This window comes from Chaetodon trifascialis, chromosome 10 (assembly GCF_039877785.1).
Source record: "Chaetodon trifascialis isolate fChaTrf1 chromosome 10, fChaTrf1.hap1, whole genome shotgun sequence".
NCBI lineage: Eukaryota > Metazoa > Chordata > Actinopteri > Chaetodontiformes > Chaetodontidae > Chaetodon > Chaetodon trifascialis.
Genome location: NC_092065.1, coordinates 1,828,414 through 1,854,848, shown reverse-complemented (window position 1 = coordinate 1,854,848; position 26,435 = coordinate 1,828,414). Strand labels below are relative to the sequence as shown.

Sequence of the window (26,435 nt, the reverse complement as noted above, 5' to 3'; positions counted from 1 at the left end):
GTGCAATAACCTGGGCAATAATCTGTGCAATATTTCAGTACATAAAAGCCTGTAATCTGTGCAATATTTTTTCTGTAAACTGTGCAATATTTTAGGTTTGTAAATACTATTCCCGGTACACCCTTTTGTATATACTTTGTGTTAACTGCATGCACTTTGTCTTTCAATATTCTATTCTGTTATTGGTGCTGCTGTGAAATTCGGAATTTCCCCTCGAGGGACGAATAAAGGAATACTGAATTGAATTGAATGCTATTTTCAGTATTTAATCTGTGATGATACATGGATTACAAAGCACGCTGATGGTTTCGTAAACACGTGACTGAATTTCACTTGCAGTATTTGTTATGCAATTGCTTTATTATTCACTCTTACTTTCTCTCATGATGGCTGGGTGGGTAGAGGCCAAACATTTGAGCTTTTTGTCTCTCTATTATGCGATCCACAGTCTTTTCAGCATCACTGTCCTGTGGTTCTTTTTTACAACAGCAGGGGGCAGTAATTAGCACAGTCCCTAAAACAGTGCTTCTCAACTCCAGTCCTTGGGCCCCACTGCCCTGCATGTTTTAGATGTTTCCTGCTCCAGCACACCTGATTCAAATGAGTGGCTTGTTATCAGGCCACTGCAGAGCTTGATGACAAGCTACTCATTTGAATCAGGTGTGGTGGAGGAGGGAAACATCTAAGCCTACGTTTACACATAGCAGGTTATTTTGGAAAACAGATATTTTGGCCCCTCCGTTTTCAAAAATAACATCGTGCACACAACATCGTTTTCAAAAATGTTGTCGGTTACATGAACCCGGATAAATCCGCCGTCGAGCGCATCATAAGTACGCCAAACCTATGGGCGCAAGTGTAAACACAGGTCACTCACACGACGTGAGTCACATGTGACGTTTCGGAACCTAAAACACCGTTTAACCCAGTTTACAAATAGCCAGCGTTTTCAGAAATCTCCAATTTGGCTGGAGTTTTTAAAAATAATCGCTTTCCGTGAAAAAACACTGTTTGCGTGTAAACAAGAGGCCAAGCCGCATGAAAACATATGTGTTTTCCCTAAGTGTAAACGGGGTCTAAAACATGCAGGGCAGGGGGGCCCGAGGACCAGAATTGAGAAACACTGCCCTAAAAACACTGTAGTCTCTGCTGTAGTTTGCATCAACCATGAGCACATTCATGATGTAGTCCTCTAAACGAGTAATCCTCACACATGTTGTTTTCCGGATACTCGTTAAACCTATACATTAAGACTACCTGCATCAATCTCATGCTTCTACCCCTTTATCCAAGATCAGTCCTTGTGGAATAAGCGGATAGCACTAATTCACACAAAGGATTTTACCTTACAACATAATGTGAACCTGCTACTTGAGTTCAAGGCCGGGTCAGTGCCTTGCCACCCCAGATGGGCCCTCAGAAACAATAAAAACCACAGAGAGAAATGATCTGGAAAACACAATGTGGCAATCACAAGACTGCTGGGTCAAAAATAAAAATACGGCAGCTGAGAGTCCTGAAGCAAGATATATATTCCCCTGCTGCTCTGAGAGCCGCTAAGTGGCCAGCTGTGGTCATATTTGGCAATATTGACTAAATCAAAACTCACATAGGTCATTTCAAAGTCTAACAAATGATGCTTTTACACAGTTACAACAGAAAACAAACTGGAAATAGATATGTGAGGCTTATTCAAGGAGAAACACTGAGCACGGATATTTCAACTCGACCCGTAAATCTCACTCTTATGTAACTGTAATGCAGCTTTCAAGATGGGGGAAACTTTACTTCAGCTAACTAAACCAGTATTTTATCAATGTAATCACTGAACTAAAGCTGTGCTCTGCAGCTCTGATGTGAGGATGTGTGGAATCGGATGATAAGAGTGGCAGTTTGTCTCTGAATTATGCTGAAATAAGCAATTTTAAGAATAAATGCAAATTAAAGAGCAAAGACAGACAGCAGAGGGTTGCCTTCTGCTGTCATCAGGGCATCTGACAAGTGAATGGGACGTTGTCCTCTGAGGCAGATGTCAGCCAAACTACCATACTACATACTGGTCTGCACTGCCACCTGGTGGTAACAGAAGCAACACCCAGACACAAACTTTTCATTTCATTTCTTTTGATATGGCGCGCAGCACCTGCATATTCTCTATTTCAAGTTAATTTCTTTCATTTTTGAGACTGTTGTCCTTTTGCTAGCCAGTCTTATTTCAATTCGATTTGATTAATCCAGTTAGGTAGCATGACTAGGTACAGCGAGTGTGACGTGACGTGCTTTCTTGTGGCTGTAGATTTACGACAGCATCTTACCGTGGTGCTGTGAAAAGCTTGGCCCAGCTCTATGACATGCGGATCAGAGGACTGAGTGTCTGCCACTGTTGGACTGATCTGTGAAGAGAAAGACAAGTCACATATAGCTTTCCCATTTAAACGTCCACAACATGCAGTCTCTCTTGACTGTGGACTGGCTTGTTTTACTGTGGACTACGATATTTCTTGTCTTTGCAGGAAAGGGATGTGTATAGTTTCAATGCCTGAACAACGTTTTAATACAATAAGAAATTCTGTTGGTTTGTAGGCCAGGAAGCTACTTTCCAGCCTTCTGACCAGATGTGATGGACGCTGCTTTTAGCCATGATGGTTTCTTGATTTGATTCCTGGTGTTGCAGTCGCACCTTGTTTGTGTTAGTTTGTATAGTAGATAATACTGATGTTGTTGTGGTTTGCACAAATATACAAGCTAAACTTTCTGCTTAAGCTTAACGAGCACCTAATCATTCCAAACAGACCCCAGCATAGCACTGAGTGCCTCCCTGAAACAATGAGCGTGTGAAGGTAAAACTGAATTAACCTGAATTGCTGTGGGCTGCGGATGGTGAAGGTGGGGTCCTCTGGGGTGGATGTCAGTCACGTGGGGTGGGGGATCGGGGGTGGACCTCCGGCTGTGTTGTTGCAGGACGTTCTGGTAAGATTTGGTGTCAAAGTTTGTCCTCCACATCAGCACCTATGGGATCAAGGGACAAGCTCTTTGACCACATTGCTCACACTTTCAATTACAGACAGTAAAGTTTAACCTTGACGTCACAAGCTACTGAGAGTATGGCAGTCGTTGTGGAGCCATGAAACACCAACCTGACTGTCGGCTCCCCCAGAGGCAAAGAGGTCACCAGTCCTGGAAAAGGCTACTGTGATTACAGCACCCTGCAACTCAAGTGAAGAAAAACATCCCATGAAAACAACATCAAGGACTAATCCAGGTAAATATCAGAGCTGGAATAAAGTCCCTCAGACGGCCTGTGGTGTGCGATCTGATGGGTGAACTGAGCTGTGTTGCAGCACCACCTTGTGACCATGGAGGGTATAGATGAGACGTCCCTCCAGCAGGTCCAGGATCTTCACAGTGCTGTCACTGGAGCCGCTGATCAGGTAGTTGTTGGACGGGTGGAAGGAAAAGCTGTTGATTCCTTCACTGTGGACTGATCCAAGAGGTATAAAAATAAGCCATGCACGCCAACAACACCATGACAGCAATTCACATGAATACAGGAGACGGTAAAAACTTTAAGAAGCTTTAGCACCCTGCAGATTGTGAGCAAGCTAATTTCTCAGCTGACAAACTAGGAATACAATGACAGTCTTCTGCCATTAGCAAGGATATATCAGATAATTACTTAATTTTCCAAACAAGAAATACAGAGTTATTACAGCTGTGACGTTTTGATATTACCTTGATAATGCTGAATCAGCTTGTTGGTCCGTAGGTCCCAGATTTTCAGTGAACTGTCAGCTCCTGAGGATGCGATACAGGTGCCGCTCGAGTTGAAATCGACAAACGTTGCTGATCTGGAATAACAAAAACACTCAGTGACCTGCAGCAGTGTAACACTGGGCTCGGACAGGAGGCAGAAGCGGTGCGAAGTGCTGCCCACTGCACTTCAGCGGCCATGTTAACCAACTGGGCTCTTCAGACAGGACATGCCGGCCCACAATCAGCAACTATAGTTTCAGCATTGGCAAGAAAACACACAGGTGATACAAATGATCTGGTTCTGATAAATGGTGAAATTTATCCCCCGCTGTTCTCCTGGAGTTTCAATTCCCGGATTTCTTTGCCCCCACATGATGAAATTTCAAAATCTGGTGATCATTTGCATTTATTAGAAATATTTTAAATTACACACTTATTGCAAATATTTGTCAATTGTGTGTAAACAGAAAGCGAGAGACAAGCAGACGAACATGCGCGTTTCTGGCATAAACAATGCACAACAGTGCCATCTATGGGAGAAACAAAGCAATGACTAAAATGAATTGTTTTTACATCAATTTTGTAAAGCCTTTTTCAAAACTTTTAATTCTATTCAGTAATGTTTTGGTCTTAAGTCAGAAACCAGAATCTACATTCTCCACCTCCTCAAACCTCCTTGTTTGGAAATGTATTGGTTCTTGTGTTACAAAAAGGAAAACTTAAAGGACTCTAAGGCAGATCGTTTTAGGACGTACCCGCCATAGTCAGTGAAACAGTTGATGCAGTGTTTGGTGGACGTGTCCCACAGCCGGACAGTGCGATCGTCTCCGCAGGAAGCTATCAGCCGCCCATCTGGAGAAAACCTGCCATGAGGAAAATATAAAACATGCCAGTTATACAAAGTGGGAGCAAATGAACTTTTTTTTTTTGAACTAATTCCTGCTTCACAGCCATGCGGTTACACACACTTACAGTACACACTGCAGACAATATTGACCACTGAATTTTATCTAATTGTCTTATAACCTATAAGATACATACACACACACACACACACACACACACACACACACACACACACACACACACACACACACACACACACACACACACACACACACACACACACACACACACACACACACACACACACACACACACACACACACACACACACACACACACACACAACATGTTACTAATGATGTGGACCTTGCACAGCGAACCCAGTTGGTGTGCTGGCTGAGAGAGCAGATGAAGCACTGCCGGTGGACACCCCACACTTTGACAGACTTGTCATCAGACGCCGTCACCAGTCTGTGGCCATCATGGGAGAAAGCAACACTGCGTACAGCAGCCGTGTGGGCTTTGAACACTGTCGACTCTCCTTTTCTATAGTCCACAGACACATAACAGCAAATAAAGCTGATTAAAAACAGTCGAACATGCCGTGCAGCCTCAGCTTGCATGGTATATGTGAACCTCTTAGTGTATTATACACTGCTCAAATGAAGAGAACACTTAAATCAAATCAAATCACTTAAAGCTGACACAAAGGAGCAGATACCGGTCCTGCTGCTGGGCTGATGCCCTTCTACAGCCCCGGACAGCTCTCCTTGTGTAACAGCCAGTCTCCTAGTTATGGATGTGCCATCCTGGAGGAGTTGGACTACCTGTGCAACTTGACTGGGCTGCAGGTGCCTCCTCATGCTACCAGTAGTGACAAGGACACTCACAGAACTCAAAACTAGAGAAGAATCAGTCAGGAAGGATAACGAGTGAGCAACTGTCTGTGGCCACCACATGCAGAACCATTCACTTTTGGGGGGTTGTATTGCTTTTGCCTCTCCGTTGCACCTGTTGTCACTTTCATTTGCACTAGTGCAGGTGACTGAGTCACAATCAATTGTGCTTCCTAAATGGACAGACTGATATCGCAGAAGTTTAACTGACTTGGTGTTATACTGTGATGATTAAGTGCTCCCATAATTTTTTTGAGCAGTGTCATTAGGTTTCCATTATACTGATTAGAGTATCACATGATCGGAAATCGGGGCCGATCACATGACTGCAGACTCGATCAGATCAGACGTTATGTCTCGATCAGATATCGGATAAGTAATATATATATATATATACACATATGTATATTTATTGTTATTTTTAATCACATTTACAAAATATGGGCTAGTGATTAAAAATAAATGAGAATAAAATAGTATTTATTAACTACCAACGTTTACAGGCCGGGTCTGTGTCTGTGACAGACGCCACTGAACAGCGCATGGCAGCACGCAGCAGTTTGTTTCGAAGCTGAGGTGCGTGATATGCTGCTACGTTTATGTCTGCTGTGTGGAAATATTTCAAAGTGAACGACGAGAACAATTGCACTGGCTCAAACGCTAGTTGGTAACCGTGGCAACAGAAACTCAGAACATACGTTAACATACGTTGTTTCACAGTTTATTTATCACAACGGCAAGACAGTAGAGGACACACACAAGCGGTAAGAGGTGCACTTGCCCTCTGAAATGATACTTTGTATCACGTAACATAACGTTAAGCAATCATCTCACTTCCCTCCACTGATTAGGTCTAATATAAGAGCTGCGGCCGACCGAGCTGCAGGTTCTGTGGCCAGAGCCGGTTACCTTGGCAACGCGTCACAACGAGAGATTTTAAATAGTCCACTCAGTGAAATTGTTTTTTTTTCTTGTGAAAAACTTACGATTTTAATGGAAAAAAAAAACAACATTAACGTATTAATAATTGATTTAATATTTATTTCTTTCGTAAGTGACCATGGTATAAGCAGGATAATGCCCTTCGAGGTGTCCATTATCAGAAATGAAAGCGAAGTACATTCATTCGCGTCGGACGGTTCACGCCTCCGCGTCGTCCTTTCATTTCTGATAATGGACACCTCGAAGGGCATTATCCTGCTTATACCATGGTCACTTACGAAAGAAATAAATATTAAATCAATTATTAATACGTTAATGTTGTTTTTTTTTTCCATTAAAATCGTAAGTTTTTCACAAGAAAAAAAAACAACCTCGTCGGGCATTATCCCTTACTTAATGTTGCACTATTCCTAATGTGAAGAAAATTTTATTTTATTTCTTTGCTCTGTTCTGACTTGAGACTGTAATTCAAGCTACCTCATAGAAGTTTACAATACACTGCACTGCATGCATGCACAATTGTGCATAAGTGTTACATGTTAATATAAGAGCCAATGGTAAAAAATAAAAATAAAAATAAGGGACATCCTGGATCTTATTCTTTGCTCTTAGTTCGTTTAATAATGTTTTATAGAAGTATCGGATCGGGACTCAGTATCGGCAGATACTCAAAATCAAATGACTCGGATTCAGGGGCAAAAAAAACGTGATCGGGACATCCCTAATACTGATGCAGCAAACTGTGCACAAGACCATTTGTTTCATATGACAGTCCACTTCTCTTACTTAGTAAACAAAAAGCATACATGGAAGGTGTCCACAGTCGGACAGTTCTGTCCTTAGACGAAGTAGCCACCAGGTTACCAGAGGGGGAGAACTGCACCCCAGTGATGACCTCTTGGTGGCCGACAAAGCGGAAAGCCCTCGCCTTTGGAGCCAGATTCCAGATCATCAGGCTCTTATCCACTGACCCCGAGGCTGGAGGGAGGTGACAGAGAGATGAACGGAAAAAAATTTAGTCAAGACTTCCACACTTAACAGGACAGATTTTCTGCATGAGAACAGCAGTAGATTTAATTACTGGTGTCTAATGAGTTATCACAGTTAATAAAGTGAGCTCAGTTTGTATTGCAAGTGAGATAAGAGTGTAATATGACCAAAATGTTCTGGTTTGTCTATTATACCTATTGTATAAGTATCTTAAAGATACTGTATACATTATCTTGACTTGTCTTACTGGTTAAACTTCTACAAAGGTCAATGTGTTCATCAAAATCAATGGTGATGTTAAACTAACATTGATCTATTTTGGGAGCCAAACACATATGATGACGGGCACCTATGTGCAGCCTATTAGAGTCAGTAAAGCTTGTAGTTGCAGCAGGAGTACCCAGTTGTTTGCGATTTGGATTGAAGTCTGTACAGGTGACGGCATCTTTATGCCCCTTGAAGTGTTTCTCTAGGGTTGGATCCTCCTGTAATGAAAATGCACAGTCTATCAGGTCTTCGCATGGACAGAACCATCATAAAAAAAACAGCTGTTTTAACCTGCGTGTCCTTCCACTGTGTTCAACTCCGTTCACTTGCTCTGTCAGCAGGAGGCTGAGCACTGGTAAACACTGAGTGAAAACAACTGTGGAAGAGCTCTGCAGAACTTCAGTGAAGGCTGAGGAAAACTGTTGTTTCTTGTAGTGGAGAGCTGGACAGGACCTCCCTGTGGAACCCTGTCTGCCTGAGCACACCAAACATGGTTGCGTTTAGGGAAAGTAGTGACAGTTTTTGCTCGATGATACATTACACTGAGCAAAAAGTACAAGAGCTTAAAGCCGTTATTTATCAATAGGCAGGTCTTTCATGTTCTTTAATAGAGAAGACCCAGAGTGTTTGACAGCCCCGCACAGACAATCCTCTTAAGAGATGCAGCTAACAAACTCGCCGACTCAGCTACCATTAGCATTACTGCAACTTATCAAAGTCAACACACTTCCGCTCTTTAGCCTTAACGAAAGTTTGACAAACATACTTACCAAAACAGACGCCATTGTGGGCATTTGCTAAACGAGCTACTTTTGTCAGAGAGAAAGCTGAACCGCCACGCTTCTGTGTAACGTTACTTCCATGGCTGTCAAACAGTGCGCCTTCAGCAACTGTCGCAGACCTGACGTGTCGAACTCAGATACTACGGCGCTCTGTTCGGCAGCCTTTTAACAAACTCAGTTGACTTCGAATTTTCTGAACTCTAAATGTAAACTGAATTTTGTATTAACACGAACAGCCGAATACCACCCGCTATTTCAACAGCTAACAAAATAACAAGCCACTTGTGGCTCGCTCTTGTGGCAACGAGAAGTGGTGCTGCATTCACCACATATATGAAAACAGGTAAATGCGATAATCACAGATGAAAAATCCATTCACAACTTGAAAATACTATTCACCACCACATACAAGCGTTAAACAAGAATGATAACGTACTGAGAAATTCAGAATTTTACGGTATCTGGTACACATAATTACTTAAGGCTGTGCATACTTACTGGAGAGGTCCGCGCCACGTATAATAAACATCAAATAAACACAAATTGAACAGAACAAAACATGAATGTTAAGTAAGCGTTTGCTGTGTGATAGCGATAAAGGGTACAATGTGTGACCTTTGACTACCTCTAAGGGCAATGCAACGACTCAGGACCGTTGTTTCGTGAACTTTGCATCGTTACTATGCATAAACGTTTTGGTTTTTTTCTATATGAGATGAACGCAGCACGTCAATAAGGTGGCGCGTCCTCCGCTGCTAAGCAACTAGCTGGCCGTGTCGTATGAAACTACTCTGCTGGAGTAGCCGCAGTATCAACTTCTCTGATTGGCACGTGAAACTGCACTGACAAATCAGCACCGAGATTGTTAAACTTGGAAATTGATGTTTGGCATTTCTGTTTGAAAAGATGTCGCTCAATCGAGGCATCGGCAGTGTGCAGGTAACGTTAATGTCACTTAAATGACAGCATTACTAATTATATTTCCCCGATAATTGGTAATATTGCTCTGTCGATAATATCACATAATGTGAATAAAGCGTGTGTCAACAAAAACAAATGTAGCTATCCATGCAAGCTAGCTACTTAGCTATGGTCAGCATTAAAATACGAGAATCCACCTCTAAACGACTCATAGCGTTAACTGCTAACTTCTTCTAAAAGCTCCTGTGCTTGCAGGCTAACTTTACCTTTAGCATTTGCTACACAGCTAACCAAAATCTATGGCTGTCTTTTGCTTCTAGTACATGAAAAAAAGAATCCCGAAAAACGCCAAGTATCAACATGTCAAATCGAGGCTGGACACAGGTACTTTGACCGTGTACAGATGTACTGCAGTATATTAAACTAGTGCCATTTGTTCTACCTAAAATCAATTATTAACGCTCTTTTTTGCCTCTTCATCATGAGTGTTATTTTCATTTTTATATCACAGGTTGCAGCCTTACAAAGTATATGGAAAAACTGGAGGAGATTAAAAAAAGTAAGTAACTCAATTGAAGAGGAATTAGAACTGGAAAGTAATTGTGCATTTCTTCAGAACTATCATGTCACTTCTTCCTGCGCTACTATATTCACTTTGCTTGATGTACTCCTACATCTCAGATGTTTTACGTTATTAAATCCGGCCTCTGAAGAAACATTACCAAACTACCATTTTCCAAGTCTTCAAGTTTTCACTTCTGCCCCTGAGATTCAGTTTGTAATGGGTTCCCAAATAGATGGGAACAGCTTCTGTGTCTTCCTAAAGGACACTTCATAGGGACAAATGTAGTAGCTTGGATCACAGTTTGACCCAGTAAGTACAGAATAGTGTCTCTGTCCACCGGGCTGCTGGGTTTCTGCCACAGACTGTTTGGTTCAGTCATTTGTTCAGTTCACTTTCCTCACACATGATCCAGCAAAATAAACTCCTCTTAGGGTCTTTTCTCAGAGGTGATGGGAACTATTTACCATACACTTACAGGAAGGTTTGCCAGTTTGGCACTTCATTTTCCCATGGATATGTGGGCGTCTCATCACTGTCTGCCAGTGTACTACAAGAGGTAAACAGGAGAAGTTTGAACCACTGATATTTCCCAGTTAAATAAGTCCTTTGTCTCCAGTGGTCATTTGTTGACCCATCCTCTGATTTCTCAGGGATAAGTGACACTGATTCCTTCGCTCTCCAAAGGAGGATTGTACTGCTGTCAATAATAATTCCTGTGTGACTGGACACAGACCATCAGGCCATGCTTCTCAGGTGCCAGCAGGGGTCTTTGAGAGCTGTGAGCTGGCGAGGTCACACTGTGGATAATACAAGTATCAATAGCACAGATAAAACTGTCTGAGCAGCCTGATTTGGGTGTACTAGTGGCAGCTTTGGCTCAAAGGTAGCATGAGAACAGACAGGGCAGAGCTGAGAGCATTAGAGGGGGACAAGGAGAAAGAGGACCTGCGAGACCCAGGTGAGTTCTCTGTACTACAGCTGCATGCAGTGGCCAAAGTAATTATCACAGTTCTTTTACTTTATTTTGCATTTATCAGGCAGTGATTAGACCAGCGGTTGGACTTTTTGACTGTCAGTATCTTCAGCTCAGCTGCTGTTCTAAATGAGATATTCAGGAGCGTCAGCAGACCTCCTTCCTCCTATAACCTTTCTCAGATTTAAGTGTTTGCTTTTGGTTTGATGTTTTTTTTCAGATTACAGGTATCGAAAAGATGAAATCTTCAAGCGGTTAAAGGTGACAACATTTGCACAATTGGTAAGCATTCATGTTTATTTCCTGTAACGTCCTGCAAGATTTATGTCACACTTAAAGGAGAATCCAGCCACTGGTTATGTTTGCGGTGGCCTTTATTTTGGAGGTGACTGAATGAAAGCTGTAAGAAAACCTGATCCATTTACACCGCTTAATAATTCATAAACTACTTTTGTGAATAGTTTTGGACAAACAGCTCTGAATTAATTAAGCTCAGTTCATTACTTTCATTTACAGACTCCAGGATACAATTGTCTTTCTCCTTCCTTTACTTCCAATTTCTTTGCAGTTTCTTCTTCCTTGAACAAGCCTGTTTGTTTTTCATACCAGATACTTCAGGTAGCCTCCGTATCAGACCTGAATGAAAGTGTCGACGGCGAATCACACGCCACAGACGGTAACCGGCGAAAACACATTACGCAGCATTATGAGTGCTGAATGTTCTATGGATTTAAGTCTCTCACAGTGCTGCAGGGTGACAGTCGCTTGATTTCCCATTCCTTGCAGACGGTCTGTCAGTGGTGTCTGATGCAGACCTCGAGTGTCTGTCCGAACACACCAACGGCTCCCCGCAAGCGTCACTTCTATCAGATCGCCAGGATGCAGGAGACGCCAAGGAAATCTGCCACTCTGCCAGGTCGACACTGCTAAGGTACAGCACCTTGTAAAGCCTCATGTAATCCTCCATACTGTACACAGCACACCGTATTCCTCGTAGTTTAGTGGACAACCTATATGCAAACGACCTGAAATATTTAGGAAGGCAAATACTTTGAGTGTGTGTTTGCACTCAAGAGAACACGGCATGTGTCCCTGCTGTTAGTGCAGTGCTCTCTGAGCCATGCTGAAAACTGTAGAGCACCCTGCATGTGCAGCTGCAACCCTTCCTGGTGGTCGTCTGTGCCCTGGGGTTTCAGCAGTAGGCTATGAAATGCACTTGTCACTGTTACAGTTATACAGGCCACGTATTTATGACAAAAGAGGGACTCCAGGCAGTTGCTGTTGTCTAGCAGGTTAGATATACACATTTATGACCACTGGATGGGTGTTAAAGGGCCAGCTCACTTAGATTATATTACCTCTATTTGTATCTAGTCATGCAGAAAGTTTAGCTTTATTTGCATAAGTTTTAGGTATCTATCGTTGAGATATCTGCCCCCACACCGGTAAAATCAGCCCACAGCATTAAAAGTTAACACAAGGTTATACCGTTGACTCAATCCCCAACAAAAGCCAACAGCAATTCAGAAACTAGCCCTGCCCAGCTGAGGCAGCTTCCTGTCGCTGTCTGGAGGTGCTCTCAGTTCTTAATCTTCTCACACTATCACCCTCAGTAACAGCCAGCATCCAATGATTACAGCTCTTAACCACAATCACACCTGTGTCCTGACAGCCACCATGTCTGCATCTACACTCAGCCCAGTGTACATCCACTTTTTGTCCCTTCAGACCTCCACCCTCCTGTGTACCACACACTAACATCCCTCAGTGCGTTCTTGGTGTCCCCTCCTCTCACCCTCGTCCTCCAGCTTGAACAGAAACCCCAGGAGTGTAAGTGTATCTGTGCTCTCTCCGGAGGCCACCTTGGGCCTCGGTAAAGGCAGAGCTGTCAGGTCGCCGTCAGCTTGTGGGGAGGACAGACAGAAAATAGGGCAGTGCTGGGGGTAAGCACACACCAGGGGAAAGTGGTGTGCTTCTACCAAGTTGTTTGGCTCTGCTCCATACTAACCTTTACTGCAGCGAGTCGTTTTCCTGTCTGCTCACATCCGCTGGTTTGAAACTTGCCAGATCGGCAAAGTCAGTACTGTCAGTACTGAATCATCATTGGCTGTCACAGACATGAGTAAAATAGCATCAGGAGATGTTGAAGTGGGACTTTCTCCATTGTTGTAATGGAAAAGTGTGTGTGTTACGAGCTGTCTGTATACTGTAAATCACACTGGGACTGAGTTCAATGAGCATTCTACATCAGTGCACACAATTGATTAAATAAACCAGTCAAATGAGCCAAAATGATTTTAACAAATGGATAACTCTGGTATCTCATATCATAAACAATTATCTCTCTGTCATTTTCTTATATTGGAGACCTAATTGTGCATTGTTGCTGACTGATTACCGTGAGGAGTGCTGCACCAGAAGAGAGTCCGCCAAAGAGACTCAAAATAGAAAATAAACCCTTAAAATAACGTTTTGTGTAATACATTTGTGTGTCGTCATTGCACCAATACCCATTTTAGCATTTTAACATAATATGCGCTGTTATCAAATCTATTGTTATTGAAAATAACAGAAGCCACGCAGGTTAATTAAAAAGACACAAAGTACTCCCTGATGCAAATCTTGGTCCTTTTGAGATACAAAGATCTGTTGATGGCAGTACACCTGTAAACAAGTAGTGGAAATTAATAAGAATGAATAACACGTACATTCACATAACCCTGCATGTCTGTGACTGGTAATGGCGCCTCTAACCTTTAATCATTCACAGTGTTATTAGCGGCGTGGGAGAGTTGAACCTCAGCAGGAGCAATCAGAAGATGAACGAGTCGGCGTTCAGCCCCGAGCCAGCTGACAGGCCTTACCCCGACTGCCCCTACCTGCTGCTGGACGTGCGGGACCGCGACCAGTACGACCACTGCCACATCATCAGCGGTAGGTGGCGGGAGCATGAAGCTGAGCTTCTAATGGTGGAAATGTCTGCTGCTGGTTTAAACTCCTCTCTCTCCTGCAGCGCACAGTTTCCCCATTGCCACACTCTCCCGAACAATGAACCCCTACACCAAGGAAGTGCTGGAATATGTATCCTTCAGCAAACTGCACAAAGCGTTTACCTGTCCTGTTTTTTCTTCATGTAACAAAGTCAGTGTCAAAGCTTTTTAAACACACTTACAGCTGACTCATTACTGAACTTGACTGTGACGAAACTGTGCAGAAAAATACAGCCGGGAAGATCATCATCGTGTACGATGAGGATGAGAGAATAGCCAGCCAGGCAGCCACCACCATGTGTGAACGAGGATTTGAGAATCTCTTCATGCTGTCTGGAGGTTAAGTATCACTCAAGTTGCTTTGTTTCCTTCCACTAAAAGTAATCTAATCTATAGTGAAAATGTCATGTCATGTATCCTGTAAGTACCTGTGAGCGGAGCTGGAGCTGACATTTGTGCATCTGGCTGATGGAGGAAAGGATTTAAAAGGAAAATGAATGTCCAGTCTTAATCTAGTCGATGAGAAAATCGAGTGAAACTGGGTGATTTCATTTCAGACATAAGTGAGCAACACGAATTTAACTGATCTATAACATCAAAGGAATCTAAAAATCCTTTTGCTGCCCTCTCACAGGTCTGAAAATAGTCGCTCAGAAGTTTCCAGAAGGGATGGCGACAGGCTCCATCCCAGCCTTGTGCCTGTCCTCTCCCACTTCATCAAAGGACAAGAAGAACTCTGTGCCGCCGCAGGCAGCGGAGAAGAGATGGAGGTTCACATCAGATGAACTGGCCAAGATCCAGGAGCAGCTCGAGGAGATTCTCATTCCCAGCTCCAACAGTGAGAGCACGCCATCAGAAATCAGTGTTTCAGTTTGAAATTAGAGCTTTGTTTTAGGCATTTTCGAATGAAGTAACGGCAACAATTTGGCACAGAGTCCTTGGAAAATCAAAGTTCTTTAACCATTACTTCAGTTTAGGTAGTTGAGTTTCAAAGCAGTTGTTGACCTCCAAAGTTTAACCAAAGTAACTTGTGATGGATTGTAAGCTTGAGCTGACCTGCTGTGCACGGTGACACTCCAGGATACACAAAGAGTATATTGGATTTTATTGACTGGAAGTATATCGATTGAGCACTTTCTCCATTTGTCCCTAAAAGTCAGCCAACTTAAAGGAACTTTCCTGTGAATTTGAAGTTGAACATCATGTCCTTCCTGGGAAATTCTCAGAAAATATGGTGCCTGTAAAGTAAAGCTGGGACGGGTCACAGTGACCCATCCCTCCTGATTGGCTAACTGTTAGACCCATTTTCAGTCTCATCACTTTGCTGCCCCTCAGTATTGTTTGCATGTGTGTTCACTGCAGGTCGCTTGTCCAGCCGCATGTCAGCCAGCAGCTCGCAGTCTAAAGTGTCCAGCACTTGGAGTCGACATAGTTCCTCAGCAGCTGGGAGGGACAGCGCCAGGGTTCAGAGCAGCAGGCCGTGGAAATAAAACCACGCCCCCCCACCCCACTCCCCATCCTCAACCTCACAGAAATACACAAACAAACATACCTCCAAGTCTGTTTATTTCAGGTCACATGTCTGCTCCACATCCGTAATGAAACAACATAATCCTGCATGACACCACTGCACGGTCAGCTGGACAGGAAGCACCACAGCTGTACATACGTGTAACTGTACACACGAGCTAAATCTGATGTGTCAAGTTTTGCATTTTTCATTTTTGGAATTTTCACACACCTTGGGAAAGAAATTAACACAACACAAAAAAGACCAAGCCATTCTCAAACCTAATTAAGACCAAATTAAGACTGGATGTTTGCATATCAGAATCAAGCGTTTGTAATCCTCCACTCTTCACCTCTGGAGATTTATATCAGACTGTAGCATTTTTCCCCTTTTTTAGAACCTGTATTTAATAAATTGTGTTTGTTTGAATGTTTGCGCAGTGCCTCCTCTGTGAATCTGAGAACTGATGGATCTTTTTGTACTTAAAGGATTTTTCCATGTAACACTATTCTCATCCATTTTGATCTCCACCATCTGATGGACCTGTCCAGATAATCACTTAACTCTGTGGATAATCTGTTCAATATTTTTCTTTCTTAACATGATCATGTCCAAAAGCGTTGTGTTCAGCTCCGTCAGTATAACAGATAAGGTGCATTCCTCTCTTTCAGAAGGAGACAGAGTAACTGAATGTTGGTATGAGGTGAAGGATTTGCCGAGAATCTGTATTGCATGAGATGTAATTTATATAATGATGTTCTGAAGCTTGATCCATTTTGTGAAATGGAGACAAGCTATGCTGTATTTTTGTAATTGTCATAGATGTAATAAGATGACGAACAGTGCTCCAGTACTCACAGATGCATTTAAAAAACAGTATTGCTCATCTGTGGCCTTTTGTTTTTTTTGGTGCTGACTTGTTGCTTGTTTCTTGGCCAGCTTTCCCAGGATGCACTCAGTCTCTATGAAGTGGATTGAATGAAAATATTAATGATGCGTTTTCACCATCCGTCTTAACTCACATTTACGATCCGTTCACATGATGTTATGTGAATGAATGTCAAATAAAGGGTATACCTATACAGAAATCTGATATATGGCCATGTATGTACATACATGTGACATATTTGCCCAAATGTCTTATGATATATGTACATATATGCAATTGCAATATTTGCTTTAAACTTATATTCTGAAATACATGTGCAAACATGTAAAACAGATATTTGCTTTTGAAATATATTTCAAAATATATGGTAAATTAAGTGGTCTAGATATTTGTATGTGACATATATTCCAAAATCATTGTTGGATGTTTAGACATTTGTTCTTTACATATATGTCAGAATAAATGTGCAAATATGTAGTCTTGATATTTGTTTAGAGCATATATTTCAGAATAAATGCTCAAACATTTAGTCTATATATTTGTTTATGACATATATTCCAAAATAATTGTTGACATTTCTTGGATAGATATTTTTGATCACATATATGTTAGAATAAATGTGCAAACATGTAGTTTAGATATTTGTTTATAAAATATATATATATATCACCAATTAACCTAATGAGCATGTTTTTGGTCTGTGTTAGGGTTAGGGGGGTTAGGGAGAGAACTGGAGAAAATCCACGCATGCACGGGAAGAACATTACACAACTTGACACAGAAAGGCCCTGCCCGACCTGGGGATCGAACCGCGACCTTCTTGCTGTGAGGCACGCACACTACCTGCTGCACCACCATGCCACCCATGTGGTGCTACATTACCTCCAAACCCAACTTCCCGGTTCCTGTTGGGGTCAACTCCCACGCAATTAGAGCCAGGGTTGGGCTTCCTGGTCTTACGCCACATGCAGTCCTGGAAACATCAGAGTAACTCGTCCCAGTTTGTCACTTTTACATTTTGAATTAAAACCCTCCTTTCTTTTGATGTAACTCTTCATTTATTCATTGAAGGTTTCATTGACTGAGGCAGACACACACACATTGCTACAGTGCCTTTCATTATTTGCCCTCCTTGGACTTTTCCACATGTTTTCATGTTGGAACCACCAATTGAAATGGATATTGTTAGGCTTGTATCTAAATGGGGGGATGGTCTGGTCAGTTGAGACCAGAGTTGAACTTTGTGCTACTTTGAGCTACACTGGTTTATGGAAAAGAAGGTTAATGTCTTGGAATGGCCAACAGATGTTTGCTTTTTTTGTCTTAATTACTGTTTGTCGCAAAATAAAGTATTTAGCACATTCAAAGCACTGTGCATGTTGTGTTAATTAAATAGCAGAGGTTGTAACATTGCAAAATGTGAAAAAGTTCAAGGGGGGAAAGCTCATGAACTGTAGGAACTGTAGATGTTTTATATCATTCTATATCCGCTTGTTAATTTGAAATATCAGGTCCACTTTACCAGTCTACTGAGCCGGAAAATTCTAGTATCACCAATAAAATGAACTTATCAATTTTATGAGAAAAATTGCATATAGTAGTTTTGCAAAAGAATCCAGGATTTACCACTCTCTAGTAGTGTCATGACAACTTTGAACCTCAAGAGGGTTGAGAAACCCTGTAGACACCTTAAAAAATACCATGAATTAATGGTGTCAATTGAAATCCTGAATTTGTTAGGACATAATTCTGAAACCATTTCATAAAATATTCCGTCCATGAAAGACTCACAGTGTTGTGGGTGTAGTAGAAGCCATCAGGGTTGGTCACAATCTCCAAGAAGATGTCCATGTTGTCGAGGATGGCAGTGAGAGCTGGGTCAAGTCCATACTCAATCACAATCTACTCAGAAATGTAAAAAACACAATATTCAGTGCAGCCAGTTAATGGTCAGAAACTGCAGGAACAATGCAGAAAAACCAAAAACAATATGAGAATTATCAGAACACCTTTTTGGCGAACCAGGTGCCACTGGCCTGAGTGACCCACTCTCTGGAATGGATTCCTGTGTCGATCCAGATGGCGGGACGGTTCGTTCCTCCGGTGCTGAACTAAGACACAGGAAAGGAACAGAGATCAATAAAATTCCATGCACAGAAAAAATGAATAAACATACTTCAAATAATGTGTTCTCTTGTTATTTTCTTAATAACTGATTATTTGCGCTTGTAAGTTTGTTTAATTTACCTTGAGCACATTCAGGGGACGACCCTCGTAGCTCTGACCAATCACTACCTTGCTGACAAGGATGGGATTCTCAGACACCAGCATGTCCTGGAAACTGTAGATCTGAGCCGAAGACAAAATCCTGGCATTGAATCATGAGCATCATTTGAGAATAAAATAATTCTGTACACCACAGTGGTCCTGAGCGAGTTTTCTGTTGCTATCATTTTGGGTTTCAACACCAACACGTCATTTAGTTGGAGGCCAAGTGCTCTACTGCTCCAGATCACCAAAGCCAAGCTCTGAAGCTGACGATGAAGGACATTTGTTGGCCCTGGTTGGCCCAAAGGTCTTCTGAAGCAGCAGACAGGTCAATTCAATTCAATTTTCAATTTATTTATTTGTATAGCGCCAAATCACAACAGAAGTTGTCTCAGGACACTTTCCATATAGAGCTGGTACAGACCAAGCTCTTTTATCTACAAAGAAACCAACAATTCCCCCATGAGCAAGCACTTGGCGACAGTGGCGAGGAAAAACTTCCTTTTAACAGGCAGAAACCTCGAGCAGAACCAGACTCTGGGTGGGCGGCCATCTGCCTCGACCAGTTGGGTGAGAGAGGAAGAGCAAGAGAGGGAGAGTGAGACAGACAGACAGACAGACAGACAGACAGACAGACAGACAGACAGACAGACAGACAGACAGACAGACAGACAGACAGACAGACAGACAGACAGAAATGCAGTCAGAGAGAGAGAGAGAGAGAGAGAGAGACAGAGACAGAGAGACAGACATGCAGTCACAGTAACAGTGACAGTGGATGTAATAACAGCAGTAGCAGTTGCAGTGGATGTCAGGCAGGGCCAAGGCAGGAGACGCAGCTGCAATCCACAATCCAGATTCAGCCACTGTCCATGGGAACCTGCAAGACGACAAAGCACAGAGACTCCGGGGAAGGAGCTAAGTTAGTAACACGCCGTGGTAGGACATGAGAGCGTGCGGATGGAGAGGGACAGAAGGACAGGGGAGCTCGGTTTATCTTTGGATGTCCCCCGACAGTCTAATCCTACAGCAGCATAACTAGGGGCTGGTCCAGGACCAGCCTGAGCCAGCCCTAACTATAAGCTTTATCAAAAAGGAAAGTTTTAAGCCTACTCTTAAATGTAGAGACAGTGTCTGCCTCCCGGACAAAGACTGGAAGATGGTTCCACAGGAGAGGAGCTTGATAGCTAAATGCTCTGACTCCTGTTCTGCTTTTTGAGACTTTAGGAACCATAAGTAGACCTGCATTCTGGGAACGCAGTGTTCGAGTAGGGCAATAAGGTACTATGAGCTCTTTAAGATAAGAAGGTGCCTGGCCATTTATGGCTTTGTAAGTAAGGAGGAGAATTTTAAACTCTATTCTAAACTTTACAGGGAGCCAGTGCAAAGTGGCGAGTATTGGAGAAATATGATCTCGCTTCCTGGTTTTTGTCAGAACACGTGCTGCAGCGTTCTGGAGCAACTGGAGAATATTCAGCAACGAATTTGGGCAGCCTGATAGTAAAGAATTGCAAAAATCCAGCCTGGAAGTTACGAATGCATGGACTAATGGAGTATTGTTGTAAGAAAATACAAACTTAAGAGGGATATATGAAATCTGGGGTGGTTTGCGTATGATCTTAAGTTGAAGCCAGGGACGTATGATCCAGCATTCAAAGAATGGGTACAAAAAGGTGTGACAGCAATATGTACAGTATCAGAAGGTGGACAGTTTTTAAGTTTCCAGGATCTTAAGACAAAGTACAGTCTCGAAAACAAAGATTTTTATAGATACTTACAGCTGAGAGACTATTTTACAAAAGAGATCAGGCCAAATGAAACTATAAATAAGGTGATTGGAGTAATGATCGACTCATACAAACAGAAGGGGTCCCGGCCTATCTCTGCTTTTTATCGAGCTTTGGGTGAGAGCAGGAAAGAATCAACGCTTTATATAAAAGCAAAATGGGAAGCAGAACTAAAAATCCAAATACAAGAGGAGGAGTGGTATCACATGTGTGAGACACAATGTACATCAACAAATTCATTAATATGGAGGGAGTTCTGCTGGAAGAACATAACTCGCTACTTTATAACACCAAAGATAAAATCTAGGCAACTTGCTATACAACAAGACTGCTGGAGATTATGTGGGAGCATGGAGGCAGATCATGCACACATCTTCTGGAATTGTGTAAAAATGAGGTTATATTGGCAGAATGTTAACTCAGTTGTAAAAAATGTTTTGGGATATGGAATACCAAACACCTGTCCAGTGATGTATCTTGGGAATATTGAGAAGGTTGTAATGAAAGAAGATCTGTACCTGACTAAAGTATTACTTGCAGCAAGCAAGAAAGCGGTCACAAGAAACTGGCTTAACGTGAACGCTCCAAACCAGGAGCAGTGGTTGGAAATTGTCCAGGAAATCCTTGTAATGAAAAAATTGACATACCTGTTGAGACTCAAAGAGTACACATTTGAAAAAAACTGGGAAAAATGGAACATTTATACGAGACACCAAGACATCAACTGAACAAAAGCTAAATGGAACAATGGACTGTACAGTAATACTTCCAGACCGTTTGTTAGTTTCATGCTGTATTGTTATTGTTTTTGTTATACACTTGTGAAAACTCAATAAAAATTTAAGTTATAAAAAAGAATGCATGGACTAGTTTTTCTGCATCATTTTGAGACAAAATATGCCTGATTTTTGCGATATTACGTAGGTGAAAAAAGGCAGTCCTTGAAATTTGTTTAACATGGGAGTGAAAGGACATGTCTTGGTCAAAGATGACTCCCAGATTCTTTACAGTGGTGCTGGAGGCCAGCGCAATGCCATCCATAGCTGCTATGTCATCAGAAAGTGACTTTCTAAGATGTTTAGGGCCTACTACTATAACTTCAGTTTTGTTCGAGGTCAACAGGTAGACTGAGGCTTCTGTGGCGCCAAAGCAAGAACATGTGGGGAGGCTATGGAGAAAAACTTCTCTGGCTTCAAGGTAGTTCTGGCAAACTATTAAACAACTCAGGAAGGGAAAGCAGAGCTTGACCCAGACATTTTGTTCCAATACCCACATCAGCATACTAATTAGCATGCCCAAATTGGATTTAGTATATCTCAATATATAGTATGTTAAATGCAATATGCCAAAAATACCAAGATAGGATGATGGATACATGCAGTATACATGAGGTTTCTACATCGGGCGTTTCGGCTCTCCATTAGAGATGAGGAAGGCCCTCAGGAAACTGAAAGCTCTGAGTCGAGCTGCTGTCCCTTTGCATTGAAAGAGACCAGCTGAAGTGATTCAGACATCTGATCAAGATCCTCATGACTTTTTTAGGTTTTCTGGACACATCCAACTGGTAGGCAATCCTGGGGTACACCCAAAACATGCTGGAGAGATTAAATACGTCATCTAGCATGGGAACCTCTCAGGATGGACCTTGCATAACATCTTGATTCCTTTTGATCCCTTAAACAAAGGCTGAAGTTGAATATGTGTGTGCAATGCAACCCGTGTGCACTAACCTCGCCGAGGGTGTGGTAGGTGGAGAAGTCGAAGCTGTCAGTGTTTCTGGCCTCACCGAAGCGAGCAACAGATGCCATCTCCTCCTGCTCTCTATCCAGCAACACCTGCAGGGCAATACCATCATATCTGAGTCCGATAACATTTTCTAAAATCCATGATGCAGTCAGATTGAGCTTTGGCCCTAAATCAGCTCAAACATCTGAAAAACTCAAAAACAAGTGCAGCAAAATCATCTTTGCTCATGACTCGAGAATCCAGGTTGTTTGAAGGACTCGTACCTGCAGGTCTTTGACCATGATGGAGTAGTCAATGTCCTGAGTCTCCAGGTAAATTTTGACAGACTGCAGGCTGTGGAAAGGAACTCTGACATCCACAGGACTGGCCACATCAGTCACCCCCCTCCAGAAGTCCAGCTGAAAGAAAACAGACATTCATTGAAGAAAACAACATTTCAGTATATTCATTAACAAAGAGGTTTGTTACATTTTAATTTTAGAATTTATTTAAACTATTGTCAGTGGATGATAAATGACCTCCAAGCTGATCATGTCCTCCAGGTCCTTGATAAGAGACAGCTGGACGTCATCCTTTGCAACAATGCGAAGCACCTGATGCCTGCAAGAACAGAAAGGCAATGGTTTAGATCTCTTTATCCAAGATTCCAAACCAAGAGGAAAGTTGGTGCACATGAGGTGGAGTAAGATTTCTCAAGGCTGGTGCTGCTTGTTCAGATGTTGGACAGTGAGAACAGAGTGATGATTCCTGGTGTTGTCTGATTGGCAGAGCAAAGCACTTCTCAGGGTTTGAAGCTTGATTCCAAGTGAGGCTTTCCAAATGTGGAAAAACTAAAGAAAGTTAGCAGTAGTTACGAAGTAAAATAACTTATTTTCATGAATTGTATCCAAATGAAACAAATTTCTGAATATCTGATTGGGTTGTACATTGTTATAAATTTGCCGCAGGTCTAAAAACAATTGTACTCTAATCTGCCTTTAAAGGTAAACATTGACACTGTAGCAGAACCGGCCTTTAACTGACCCCTTCTTTCCCTCCTTTTCTGGTGATACTCAAGGGAAATGGAGGTGTAAACCCGCCAACTGATTGAATTGTAGACCATCTGGTTTACCTATAATGCAATCTGATTTCGAAGAGAGAAAAGATGTCTGGACAAGAGACATCTCCTCCATGTTTTCTTTTCAGGGAAGCCAGGGACACAGACACCTCAACATCAAAGGTGGCCTTCTCCTCACCTTCTCCTCACTATGTTTCTCATGGCAATGCTAATTCTCTCCTGATAGCCCCAAGAGTGATCAAGACAATAAAACTGTCTGGAGAGACAAACGCCAGGCTGCAGAGGAACATCCACAAACATCAGCAAATGCTGATGGGTCGTAAACCGGACATCCATTGAGGCAACTTGTGTATGCTTGTGTGATTTTCCTCAACACTCCAAGATAACCAGACTTTTATGTTAAACTTAACTTTTCATGTTTTCAACTTGCAGGACTCGGGGTACGCATAATATTGATGTTTTTCCCGTATCTCTGACCTGAAGTATGACCAAGTTTTGATTTTAACGGTTCTATAAAAGTTTGTATGAATTATCACCACAAAACCATACTGCCATCCAGAGTTTCCTAACCGTCAGATTGAATATGCTTGACTTGGCACATTTATCGATAAGTAACCGCAATCGTGATAATCATTTTTGACAAATATAATCTGCCTCTCTTTATTCTTACCTTTATTTTTGTATTAGTTATTCATTGAGTTATTATACCTGTTGGGATAAAACTGTACCATGATTATCATTTAATGTTGTCACCCAACCATAGAAAGTGTCTAATGCATGCTGTGAACAATGTTGAAATGCCATTGAAAATTGGTCATTGAAATTATATGTGATTGACCATAGTGAGAAGCAGATGAGCCCCTCGTATGATTCTTTGATTAGTTCAGCTCCATGAGGCGAGATTACACCGCGCGTCACAAAGAGTCTCACGTGATTCGATGGCCTGCCTTTCGACACGCCCCGGAGCGACCTTTAAAAACTGCGTGTAGTGCGCGATACAGTCAGTAGATTTTTAGTTTGTTTGTTTTTAGTTCCGTCTAAATTTGTGTTAGTTAGTTTTGTTTTGTAGTTCTTTTGTTTTCTTTTTCACGTCTAGTTACTCTCAGCTGAGTTCTTTTCCTTACTTCTTTGTCTTAAGTTTTGCACAGTCGTTTGCTCCTTAAGTTTTCGTCTTCGAGCTACTCCAAGCCATTCCGAGTAGCGTAAATTATCTTCAGAAGACGTATTCTTATAATTTGCCGTAAGCTTCAAAGTTAACTTCCTCTTTAGCCCAACGTTTTGTTTTGTTTTCATTAGTAAATTTAGGCAAGTAATACTAATTTTGTAGCCTTCTTCGACCGGCCATCGAAGAGACTCTTAATTTGTACTATCAGTCTAAAATAATCCGTCACAGACTCAACCGAACCAAACCCTGCAGCCAGCCGTTGATCCTTGGTCCGGTTCACAACCATCCGGAGCAGTCCATCATCTGTAACCGACCGCCGAACCAGTTCCAGAGACGCCCCGTTCAGCATCAGCTCGTCACCTTAGTGTGCCTGGGCCTTCCACTAGAACACCAAGCAGATCGAGCCACGGACGAACATCTGGAACGTCTTCGAGCCAGTTCGGAGCAGAGCACAACGGGACGCCAGCAACCAAGTAGGCACGCTAAGCGGGTTTGAATAAGAGTTGGTCCGTGAGGTTAAGAGTAGGTCAATTCGTCCAAATTCTCTCCATTAATCGTTCATTCCCTTAACTCTGCGTTCGCGTCCCCATTATTCCCTTTCGACTGCCTCTCACTATCGCCAATTTATTTACCCTTGTGTTGCCACAAGTTTCTTGTGTGTTCTGTCATATCACCTCCCATCTTCTGTGTTATTATTCATGGTACATTACCCATTATCCACAATTCTGCTTAATAAATGATATTTTGATTTAAGTCCTGGTTAGACGGTGTCCTTTTGAACTGAATATCTATGATCCCTGTATCCAGAATTTACACTTCAGGTTATCAGACTGGTTTACTGTTAGTTCATTCGTTAGTATTTATCAGCGTTATAGCAGTTAATTTCTGCAGTCCTTCTTAGCTGAGGAAGGTGGTGCCCCGACATTTTATCAACGAATGCAACATCAAATTAAGGTAGTACACACTACAACACCAAATATTGAAAGGTTATAATGGCCCTGGTTGGGTCTTTTACACACTTTTAAAAAGCTATGCAGCAGAAGAGAGTGGGCAGGCAGGTGAGAGGGAAACACTGTCACATGATGAGGAAACAGTATCAGTCAGAGGATTGCTGCAAGTGCATCTTTAAAGGGTTGTTTCAGCCAAATTACAAAAACAATCTGTCTCTGTCACTGACATTTTTTTAATTGAATGGAATTTTTTTTTAGAAAGTTTTGAATGGATTTTTCAAACCTTTGAGCACCACAAACAAAACAAAGCAAACCATTCACATCACTGTTGTGTTGAGGTGGAAGCTGAAATATCAAAAAGAGACACTCAAAAACACCAGATTAAACCAAAACTACATGCATGGTTGGATACCACTAAGAGGAATATCCACTCATTATTTTTTCACATTCATGCACACATATACTGTATGCCCACTTACCCCTCAAATGTCTCCTTGCTGAGAACAGCCACAAACAACGCGGTGAGTGCAAGTAGCCCCCTCATCATGATCAACAGTGTGAACCTGGGCCGATCACAGGCTTTTATGGTTGAGCGTTCCAGGTCATGTGTCCAAACCACAATCTTGGTGAAGGTGATGGAGGTGTGTCAGCAGCTGGTTCCCTTCCCATTCCAGCCTGGAGATACCAGACCAACAGTTGCACCATACTCGTATATGTTTGTGAAGTTGTATTCAGCCTAAAGGAAAGAGGTTATTTAAGGTCTGCTGGGTTTGGGTTTGGTTTTCTTTGACTTTATGTCACCATTTTATTTTGTCACTGTGTCCTTGCCAATATTTTCTTGTTGTTCGTGTTTTGTAAATGACTTCAGTTTCCAGGGAAAATTTAAAAATGAATAAGAGAAAACAACACAATGGAAGTGCTGGCCTAAATTCAGTTTTCAACTTGACATAGAATCTCACTGCACACCAGGAAACCACCGCCATCAGCTCTCTGTTTCAGCTTCCTCTGGTTTACCGTTGGGGCAAGACTGCGGTCAGCAAGAAGCTTAAAGGAGTGATATTTACACCAGCTGCTGGGATACATGTACTGTGACTGCTGCATGTTAGAGAGAAACACTTCCAGACATGAGACAATTTGA

General features: G+C 42.2%; 3 protein-coding genes across 3 annotated transcripts in view; 1 reads left to right on the top strand and 2 right to left on the bottom strand.

Moving 5' to 3' along the window:
- poc1b (POC1 centriolar protein B) overlaps nt 1-8,773 on the bottom strand; it is a 69,952-nt gene extending 61,179 nt beyond the window's left edge. Inside the window, exons 1-10 of the mRNA XM_070972220.1 lie at nt 8,465-8,773; nt 7,828-7,912; nt 7,244-7,415; nt 4,966-5,145; nt 4,509-4,616; nt 3,733-3,848; nt 3,348-3,481; nt 3,138-3,206; nt 2,857-3,009; nt 2,316-2,393 (exon numbers count right to left, since the gene is read on the bottom strand). Of these exons, the coding sequence (XP_070828321.1) occupies nt 2,316-2,393; nt 2,857-3,009; nt 3,138-3,206; nt 3,348-3,481; nt 3,733-3,848; nt 4,509-4,616; nt 4,966-5,145; nt 7,244-7,415; nt 7,828-7,912; nt 8,465-8,488 (1,119 nt within the window). The 5' untranslated portion in view covers nt 8,489-8,773. The remainder of the gene's footprint in view (nt 1-2,315; nt 2,394-2,856; nt 3,010-3,137; nt 3,207-3,347; nt 3,482-3,732; nt 3,849-4,508; nt 4,617-4,965; nt 5,146-7,243; nt 7,416-7,827; nt 7,913-8,464) is intronic.
- A 559-nt stretch (nt 8,774-9,332) lies between these two features.
- cep41 (centrosomal protein 41) lies at nt 9,333-17,213 on the top strand. The gene is made up of 11 exons (XM_070972222.1): nt 9,333-9,415; nt 9,718-9,781; nt 9,909-9,956; nt 11,156-11,217; nt 11,545-11,611; nt 11,722-11,866; nt 13,706-13,869; nt 13,949-14,016; nt 14,150-14,264; nt 14,560-14,763; nt 15,288-17,213. The coding sequence occupies exons 1-11, from the start codon at nt 9,383-9,385 to the stop codon at nt 15,413-15,415; spliced, it is 1,098 nt and encodes a 365-aa protein (XP_070828323.1). The 5' UTR covers nt 9,333-9,382; the 3' UTR covers nt 15,416-17,213.
- LOC139337308 (carboxypeptidase A1-like) lies at nt 15,659-26,290 on the bottom strand. The gene is made up of 10 exons (XM_070971851.1): nt 26,264-26,290; nt 25,777-26,033; nt 22,644-22,725; nt 22,389-22,523; nt 22,110-22,214; nt 18,572-18,673; nt 18,334-18,435; nt 18,116-18,226; nt 17,207-17,297; nt 15,659-15,666 (listed from the first exon to the last, which is right to left on the bottom strand). The coding sequence occupies exons 2-10, from the start codon at nt 25,842-25,844 to the stop codon at nt 15,659-15,661; spliced, it is 804 nt and encodes a 267-aa protein (XP_070827952.1). The 5' UTR covers nt 25,845-26,033; nt 26,264-26,290.
- Between the last annotated feature and the right edge of the window lie 145 nt (nt 26,291-26,435).

Coding starts and splice junctions, on each gene's coding strand:
- cep41 (XM_070972222.1), top strand. CDS start 9,383: ATGTCGCTCAATCGAGGCATCGGCAGTGTGCAG. Junction 9,416..9,717: donor GAGGCATCGGCAGTGTGCAG/GTAACGTTAATG, acceptor TTTTGCTTCTAG/TACATGAAAAAAAGAATCCC. Junction 11,612..11,721: donor CGAATCACACGCCACAGACG/GTAACCGGCGAA, acceptor CATTCCTTGCAG/ACGGTCTGTCAGTGGTGTCT.
- LOC139337308 (XM_070971851.1), bottom strand. CDS start 25,844: ATGATGAGGGGGCTACTTGCACTCACCGCGTTGTTTGTGGCTGTTCTC. Junction 18,227..18,333: donor GCACCTGGTTCGCCAAAAAG/GTGTTCTGATAA, acceptor ATTTCTGAGTAG/ATTGTGATTGAGTATGGACT. Junction 17,298..18,115: donor TCTACTACACCCACAACACT/GTGAGTCTTTCA, acceptor TGATGTTTCCAG/GACTGCATGTGGCGTAAGAC.